Source organism: Heterocephalus glaber, unplaced genomic scaffold, assembly GCF_053883595.1.
Source record: "Heterocephalus glaber isolate CG9 unplaced genomic scaffold, H.glaber_assembly_v1.0 deba00001444, whole genome shotgun sequence".
Taxonomy (NCBI): Eukaryota; Metazoa; Chordata; class Mammalia; order Rodentia; family Bathyergidae; genus Heterocephalus; species Heterocephalus glaber.
In genome coordinates this window covers 28,994,489-29,003,177 of record NW_028258297.1, presented here as the reverse complement: position 1 = coordinate 29,003,177, position 8,689 = coordinate 28,994,489, and the positions used below count along the sequence as shown (strand labels likewise).

General features: G+C 58.6%; 1 protein-coding gene and 1 non-coding gene across 2 annotated transcripts; both read right to left on the bottom strand.

Moving 5' to 3' along the window:
* Positions 1 to 3,001: 3,001 nt before the first annotated feature.
* Positions 3,002 to 8,673, bottom strand: Phb2 (prohibitin 2). Its single transcript, XM_087213535.1, has 9 exons — positions 8,313 to 8,673; positions 8,145 to 8,229; positions 7,842 to 7,921; positions 5,676 to 5,860; positions 4,986 to 5,115; positions 4,793 to 4,896; positions 4,311 to 4,388; positions 3,367 to 3,779; positions 3,002 to 3,281 (listed from the first exon to the last, which is right to left on the bottom strand). Exons 1-8 carry the CDS (start codon positions 8,437 to 8,439, stop codon positions 3,699 to 3,701), a joined length of 870 nt encoding a protein of 289 aa, XP_087069661.1. The 5' UTR covers positions 8,440 to 8,673; the 3' UTR covers positions 3,002 to 3,281; positions 3,367 to 3,698.
* On the bottom strand, positions 4,473 to 4,728 carry LOC147827544 (small nucleolar RNA U89). Its single transcript, XR_015452389.1, has one exon. It is a non-coding gene; the product is annotated as a small nucleolar RNA U89 (small nucleolar RNA).
* Positions 8,674 to 8,689: the final 16 nt, after the last annotated feature.

The window sequence follows — 8,689 nt, the reverse complement described above, 5'->3', positions numbered from 1 at the left end:
TACTTTAAAAAATTTATTTAAATAAAATGTAGTCTATTAAAAAAATGGATCATCCTAATTCACCCCCTCCCCAGAGTGGCAGTAAAGACTGCAGTTTACGCATGACAACAGCAATGGTAACCCCTAATTCCTTACTGCTGTCCACTTGCTGGCACTGTTTAGACTTCGGGATTAAGTCATGCTAGGAACCCTTCTGATTTCTGGTGCTGGGGATGAACCCAAGGACATGCAAACGCTGGGCACTCGCTCACCACTGAGCTCACCCACAGCTCCACCCGTGGGAGGGACAGTGGAGTAAACTGAGGCACAGAGATCAGATGACTCATGGTCACAGTGCTTCTGGGCTTCGAAGCCGAGGTTTTAACCCAGGCCATTGGACCTTCCCCTCCTTACCCTGGGGACACTGCTGGGCCGGAGAGGGACACAGCACACCCTCCCAGATCCAAGCACTGAGATGGCTGGGCCGAGCCCCACCCTCCCCTGCCTGGGCCTGCAGGGACACATGGGCTCCTGTCCCCTGGTTCTTTCTCCTGGGCACACGAGGTTATCTAGAGGGCAGCGCCGGGGTGCTGGGCTGGCGGGAGACAATCCGGGGAAGGCTGAGGCTGAGGAGAAGGTGGGTCCGGGCCACAGGCCCGAGTCCTGGGCCTGTGCCCAGCAGTGCCACATCAGCTCCATCCTAGAACCCCGAGACTGACCTGTCGGGGGACACAGGCAGAGTGTCCCAGGCAGGTAATTACCGACAGGTACGGAGAAGGACGCAAACAAAGGGAGGCCAGAGCAGGAAGGGGCAGGGATTGGGCAACACAATAGCTCCCCGAGCGGTGGCCCCGGGTGGGGTGGGGGTGGGGCCGTCACCTGGCCTCGGGGCCCCTCTCCCAGCAACGCCTGAGCAGCTCTGAAGAAAGGCAGAGTCCCACCCTCCAACCGCCCTGGGCCAGCTGCCCTTGGGCTGGGACCTGGACTCCAGGACTCGCTCTCCCGAGGGGTGGCTGGAAGGACAGGACAGCAGGCAGTAGGAAGGCTGGGTAGGGCTCAGGTGGGCCGCTCCTGGTGTGGTGTGGTGTAGGCAGCCCCCTGCAGGGCAGGCCCCACTCTCCCCCACCCTTGGTGGTGCCCACTGGCCACCCTACCGGCAGACCCCACACTGACCTCGGGAGCCTGTCCTCCACACAGGACAGCGTCTCTGCTCCTCTGGAGAGGGGAGAGGAAAAACAGGTAGGCGAGGGTGGGGAGCCCTGCAGGAGCCGGCTGGGAGGGAAGGGGTTAAGGCTGAGGGGCAGCCTATGGCAGGAGGACACACCTGTGCGCAGGGCGGGCCGGCCCAGGTGAGGCCCGGGCTGTGGCGGGTGGAGAAGGAAGAGGAAGAGCAGGCCAGGCGGGCTGCAGGCCCCTAATCAGGGCCTGGTCGCCCGCCTGGTCTCCACATCCATCTCTGGGGGGCAGACGGGCCTGGCGACAGGTAAAGGCCCCCGGGCAGGGGTCCTGGGGCTGAGGGCCAACAAACTGTCAACTGGGGGCAGGCCAGGCCAGGGGAGTGGCAGAAGAAGGGGCCAGAGGCGTGGGCAGAGGGGTGGGGGGCCGGGGAGACCGGGGTGCCGGTGGGGCCGCAGGGGGCTTGGGCTCACCCGGAAGTGGGCCAGGTGTGGGGGAGGGGCGGGCCTGGGCCTGCGGGCGCCTGGGTGGGGGCCCTCGTCTTACCCCGCAGTGTTTGGGTGCTGGCTGGGTCTCTAATACTGCCGGGTAATGATGGAGGCCCCTGTTCCCGCAGCGGCGCCACCTCCCTTCAGGCCCTGGGGCCCAAGGCGCCCCCCCCCCCCCCGAAGCCCGTCTTGGGCTGAGGGTGCTGCAGAAGAGGTGGTTCTGGGCCGGCTGGCTGCCCACTGGGGGACAAACGGCCCACTGCCCCTGCCGCGTGATCTGTCATCCTGTGGGTGCAGAGCCCACAGCCAGCGTGGAGCCTGGGCCGGGGTCGCCACAGCCCGGAGTGCGCGCTGGCTGGCTCTGGGCCCATCTTCCAGCACAGTGTTGGATGGTCTGACTGTGAAGCTCCTAACACTGTCTGGTAAAGATGGCTCCCGTGCCGGCGCCTCGGCTGTGACCTCCCAGGAGCCCTGGGACCTTGGAGGCCTCCTGATGAGCCGCCTCTGACCTTACCCTCCGGGTGCAGGGGGCCACTACCAGGGACACTGGGAAGGAGACAAAATGGCTGCCCAGGAGCGCAGCGAGCCCTGGACAGACCGGGCCTCAGCTCCTCCACGCCTCCCTAACCTGGGACCAGCGGGCTCATCCAGTGTCTCATCTTAGGTTTCCTGGAACCCGGAAGCGCCGATGCCACACCTGCTTCAGGTCCCTTCCCTTTCCGACATTCCACCCACATAGCCAGGAGAAACTAATCTGCTTCCTTTGGCCAGCTAAGGAGCCGAGGATTCCCCATCCTCCAGCCCTGTTCGGACCCAGCTCTCCCTCCAGTTCCTGGACCCCCGCCTCTCTTTTGGTTCCGTCTCCCCAGGACACGGCAGGACGCGGGCGGGTGTGTGCGTGACCCAGGCGGAGGCCGCCTGGGGAGGTCCGGGCGCGCACTCCCAGGTCCAGTCCCAGGCAGCGCCTCCTCCACAGGTGGAGGCCCCGCAGTCCCCCCCCCCCCCCAATCCGGTGACCTCGGGACAGAGGGCGCAGAAGGCGAGGAACCTACTGGGCTTTGGGCCGCCTCAGGGAAGCCTGTTTCGGAGGAGGCAGGAGGCGGCGGCTCCCGGGGGTCATCGGGTTTTCCGTCCGGCTCAGCAAGGCTGCAGCTGCTCCAGCCTTAAACACGATGTTGGTAAACGACGGCGGTGTGATGAGGGTCATAGGTGGTGCCCGGCTGCGAGGCCTGCTCCTCCCAGCCTTCCAGCCCCGCCAGGTGACCCCCGGGGGCGAACTCCCCGCGCCCCCTGCTGGAGGCCCGGAGACGCAGCGCGCATGCGTGAGCCACGCGGATACGGAAGACCTTGACCTCGGCTTCAGTAATAAAAGTTTATTGAGAATTCCTGGGTGGTGGTGATCTCCTCCCACCTGGGGGTGGGAACAACACTGTAGGAAATCACTGAGAAGTCACAGTCCTGACACCCGGCCGACTCGGGAGGGGGCAGTCACCCCCAAAGGCCGTCGTCTTCTGTCTCCAGGGGCAGGTGCGGGGCCGTCACGTGTCACAGGGTGCAGCTCAGAACCCAGAGAAACAGCCACATCCTCTGGGGGCAGGCGGCGGGCAGGCTCACTTCTTACCCTTGATGAGACTGTCGCTGTGAGCGGGAGGGAGGGAGAGGGGTGAGCTGCGGGGCGCACACCCTGCGGGACCCCAGAGCTCGCAGGACGCACACAACTCACCTTCCCCTGTGGACGCCAGGCAGCAGGGAGACATTCACATGACTCACAGCTCAGGCCCTAAGACCTGTCCGGTGGCAGCGCTCGGCCTGCTGCTTCCCGGCGCGCGCCACGCACAAGTAGCAGTTCCGGGACCCCCGCACCTCAATCACGGGGTGGTCACACACACATTGCCATTAAAGCGCTTTACGGAGTAAAGTCAGCCCTATGGGTTGCAAGACAGGAAGCGGCAGCCCCCTGGCGCCCCTGGTTCTGAGACAGAAATCTGTCCTGTTCACTCGAGTGACTCAAACCCGCCCTGCGCACCTGGACCTCTCGCCGAGCACACGCATTGCTCACCGGGTGAAGCTCTCATCCTGCAGGTTCAGCACCAGGTTGTCGGCGGTGAGATAGATGCGATTCTGCGAGGTGGCGATCTGCAAGGCGACAGTGAGGCACACCACTGTTAGCAAAGCCCTCAGAGGCAGGTATGGCATGCACACCTGTGATCCTGGCCTGCTGGCAGGCTGAGGCAAGGATCCCAAGTTGAGTCCAGTCTGCCAACTTGGGGAGACTCTGTCGTCCCCACCTGCGATGTAGCTCAGTGCCAGGGAACAAAAACAAAGCCCCCGATTCCTAACCCTGCTATTCAAAATCCACTTGGTGCAGTGGCACTGGGTCTTGTCCTCCAGAAGCAAAGCAGTTAGTGCTGACTGGGATTAGCCTAGGGACCTTCTGGATGGGACGGGCCAGAGAAGCCAGTTTGGGCAGAAATCCAAGCAGGGGAGAACCTCACTCTGAAGTGTGTTTTCTTTTTGGTTTTTTTTTGGTACCGGAGATCGAACTCCGGTCCTTGCACTTATGCAGCAGGCAGCGAAACCACTGAGCTAAATCCCTGGCCCCTCTGAAGTGTGTTAGTGAGGACACCTTCACTCCAAGGTGGCCAGGACCAGGTGCGGGACTCTCACCGTCTTGGAGATGTTCTGGGCTGCCCGGATCTTTCGGAGCTTGATGTAGCCGGGGTTCTTGCTCAGGGCTTCTCCAAGGTGAGCAGGGCTGGGTTAAGGGTCCACACGGCCAGGCCTGGCCTCAGCCCAACCCATCCACACCCCCGTCAGTGTCCTCCGGGCCGTCAGATCCAAGCCTGTGCTCACGAAGCTTCTGCCCACCAACCCCAGCCCCGCCTGTGGGCCTCCCCAATGGCCACTGCCAGGAGCCAAAGGCAGCAGCAGACATGAGGGGAGGCCAGCAGTGCTATGGATCTAGCCTACCGCGGGGAGCCTGGCCTTGGGTGTCCCCACCAAGATCCCAGATCCCACCTGCAGCCCCCCGCCTGGGAGCCATGGGCAGAGCCTGAGTCACATTCGCCTTGGTCTCATCAGCCGGCCCAGCGGGGCACAGGCCAGCAGGGTGCCCTGGGGGAGGGGCCAAGCACTTGGTGGCAGGATATCATCTTGGCAGCCTCTGCCTCACCCTCCGCCTGCACGATCTTCTGCCGCTGTTCCTGCTTTGCTTTTTCCACCAAGAACTGGGCCCGCTGGGCCTCCTGCTGGGCTGTGGCATGAGAGTTAAGAGTCAGGGACACGACCGGGACCTCCAACACAGGACCCGCCAATCCCCGTCCCATCCCTCTTGCAACTCACCCACTTGTTTGGCTTCCACAGCAGCTGTGTACTCCCGGCTGAAGCTCAGCTCCGTGATGGCTACGTCATCCAGAATGAGGCTGAAATCCTTGGCCCTCTCTGTCAGCTCCCGGCGGATCAGCAGGGACACCTGGGGGCAGGGAGGGGGCGGTTTGAGGGGGCCAGAGAACTGGAAGACTGTGGCTGTGACCATCTAGGGCTGGGGATTTAGCTCAGTGGTTTCGCCACCTGCTGCACAAGCGCAAGGAACTGAGTTCAATCCCCAGTACCAAAAAAAAAAAAAGTGAACCATCTGACCCCAGAATCTGAGGATGGTGGCAACTCATAGCCCAGTTTAGTTTCCCAGATGCTCACTAGGCTGCCTGAGTGGGCCGGGACTTGGTTTGGTCTTTTGAGAGGTGGATGACACAGCCTCAGGGAGGTGGCCTCACTGCCCCAGGGCACACTGACTCCTAATCACCCACTCTTTCCAGTATAAGCAGCATCTTCTCAGCTTCTGCTGGGCAAGCCCAGAGGTGAAGGAACGAACATCTGGGCTTTGTCATTCGTCTCTTCCCGAGCTTCCTTCCTACCCTGATGGCTACAGGCTTCTGGCACTGGTTCTCCTTATATCCTACCAGTGGCAGTCAGCATCACTTTGAGTGGAAATGGAGCCAGAGCACCAGCACGCTGCCTGTAGGGGACTCAGACCTGGGCCCGTTGGGTGATCAGCTGTGATGCATTGAACTTGGCCACCACGCTCTTGAGCACCTCGTTGACAATGGACGGCAATACTCGCTCCTCATAGTCCAGCCCCAGGCGCTGGTACATGGTGGGGAGCTCCTGGGCATTGGGCCGGGACAGCACACGCAGGGAGATGTTCACCATCTGCAGGTCTGAGGCAGAGGCCATCAGGGGCTGGTCAAGGGCACCCCTCGCCCGCATTCTGCTTCCCGTGCTTCTAAGCCAGTGGTGACGAACCTATGGCACGCGTGTGGCAGCAGGCAAGCAGAGCCCTGTTGGCATTCGAGCTAGTGCCCTGACCCTGAAAGTGGGTAGCTGAAATATATGCATTTAGAAAACTACATTTGCGGGCCGGGGATGTAGCTCAGTGGTTCCGCTGCCTGCCTCGAAAGTGCAAGGTCCCAAGTTCGATCCCCAGTACCAAAAACAAAACAGAGAAAATTACATTTGCAGGCAGTCCTGCAAGCCATCAGGAAATCTGCAAGGCATTTTGTAGTATTGTAGCTGCTACAAAGAAGGACTTTAGTAACAGGATTCTACAGTTCTGTAAGATGAAGACAACCCTGTTTTCTTCTCCAGGAAAGCCAAATTTGAAGAACTTAATCTTTCTTCCTTACATTGATTAGATTTTGGAAATCAGGACATAGAACTACTGGAATTTCAAGAAAGCAGAAATTTAGAACACCTGCGTGCAGCACTTGGGAAGCTACAGTCTGAAGCCCGGACAAAGGACAGCACAGTGGGTAGTTCTGAAGTCCTCGTGGAATTCTCTGCCAAATACTTTTAAGTCAGTGGGAGTGCTTGGGATCGTTCTTACTTTGGATCATTTTATGCTTGTGAGCAGCTGAATTGTATCAAATCAGATACAAGAAACACTAACAGATGACCTGAGTGTTGCTCTCAAACTAACGCAGTATGAGTTAAGGTTTGACAAATTATAAGCGTGCATACAACAGCAGAGACCACACTATGCAAAAACATGCCAAATGCAAACTTTTACTTTTTGATAAAAGTATCATTGAAAGCTGTTACTGTGTTTTTCTTTTAAGACAAAAGATGTCAATGTAGAAGTTTTTCTAAACTACAACCTCTACTCCCGTTTAACTGCAATGTTGGCACTTGTGAGATAAGCGGGTTCTAGGTTGCAGTTTAGGCACTTGGTCTCTAAGAGGTTTGCCATCACTGCTCTAAGCCTACGGCAATGCTGCATGGCCTCACACTGAATCCTGCTTCTGTCCCTGGGGTCTGTACAATCTGATTCGAGCTCTATCACAAAGGGTCATAATCACCTGCCTCCTTTCCTAGACTACAGGGAGCTAAGGACAAAGACTGGCTTTTTTTTTCTTTCAATACTGTGAATTGAGCCCAGGGTCTTTGCACTGAGCTACATGCTCTATTTTTATGGGGGGTTTTTGGTACCAGGGATCGAAATCGGGACCTTGTGCTTGTGAGGCAGGTGGCAGAACCACTGAGCTAAATCCCCAGCCCTATTTTTATGAGACAGGGTCTTGCTGAATTTTAAATTGCCCAGGTTGGGCTTGAACTTGCAACCCTCCTGCCTCAGCCTCCTAGAGTGCTGTAGAGTGCAGGGATAATAGGTGTGCACCACTACATCCAGCAAGGATTGTGTCTCATGGATCCATTTTTCCGAGGGCTTAGGGCTTCACAGTACAAAAAGTACATTACTGGTTATAGTGAGCTACTTGCCTCAAAGTGTACATGCAATGTGTTAACGTGAGAGAACGAGTTGGGACTGGAGAATCTCGGGAGCACAGCTTTTAGGTGTGGACTGCAAGGAGAGAACTAAAAAGAGTGGAAATAAGCTTCTCCAGGGCAGGCTATGCCAGTAACTGAATGAATTAATAATTCAGCACAGAAAATGGCTCTAAAAACAAGGCTTTGACTTGAACAGTCACTTAAAAAAAAGAGCAAACAATATTCCTGTTACGTTTACATTAGGGTAGGCCCACTGTGAATAGGCAGTGAGCGGGAATGTATTGGTTTAACCTCAGGACTCAGGCGCTTTTGCAGACATGGAAAGCCAAACCACGAGACCCCCGCACTACCATCTTCCCCCAAGTAGCCGGTGTCCCTTGTTTACCTGTCACATGTCTCCTAGGCGCCCATGCTTACCTTTGGAGCCTGTGGGGGAGGAGATTTTTCGGGGTCTGGCCCGAATGTCATAGATAATGGGGTACTGGAACCAGGGAATCCTAGAGAGGAGAGGGAAGGGGTAGGAATCAGGAAACTGCAGTTTCGCTAACTCCGTCCAGTTCGCCTTCACCACTTGCTTTTGGTTTGGTCCTCCCAATAAGAACGGTTTACGTGCTGCAGGAGTTTCAGCGGCACCCACTGTCCTGGAGCGGGCCGGGGTGAGGGGAGAGAGCAGCGGAGTCGAGGGTGAAGCCCAGGCTCAGCCTGTTCTGCCGCCGTTACCTGAAGTGAAGGCCCTCCGCCAGGATGGTGTCCTGCTGCACGCCACCGATCCGGTTAAAGAAGATGGCTCGATGGCCGCCTTCCACTGTGGAGAGAAGGTCAGGCTCAGCCCGAAGCCCGGGCAGGGGCTGGGGCGGGGAAGGCAGCGAGCCGGAGGAGGCTGCTCACCGGTGAACACAGACTCGCGGACGCCATAGGCCACCGCGCCGGCACCCAGCAGCAGCTTCAGCGCCGTGCCCATGCCCCGGGGCCCGGCGGGCAGGCGTCCCGCTAAGTCCTTCAGGTTCTGGGCCATGTCTGACCCCGTGGGCGGCGGCACCAGAGGTGAGGAGGGGGTGCTTGCACGCTTGTACCCCACTCCAGCCTAAAGTTCACAACTGCACACGAGGGTTTGGGCCTCAGCACTCCAGGGAGAAAGGGCACCGGAAGTGCGCGCCCTTCTAAACCCTTCCCCCGGCCTACGCCAGACCCGAGCCCCGCGCACAGGAACACGAATCCGGAAGTCCCGCCCCATTCTGGAACCCTGCCCTTTCTGGGAGGGTTCG

What these genes read in the sequence shown, in the direction of transcription:
- Phb2 (XM_087213535.1), bottom strand. Translation starts at nt 8,439, where the DNA reads ATGGCCCAGAACCTGAAGGACTTAGCGGGACGCCTGCCCGCCGGGCCC. An exon ending in GCGGAGGGCCTTCACTTCAG is followed by an intron (nt 7,922 to 8,144) that starts GTAACGGCGGCA and finishes TCTCCTCTCTAG; the next exon opens with GATTCCCTGGTTCCAGTACC. An exon ending in TGTGGAAGCCAAACAAGTGG is followed by an intron (nt 4,897 to 4,985) that starts GTGAGTTGCAAG and finishes CTCATGCCACAG; the next exon opens with CCCAGCAGGAGGCCCAGCGG.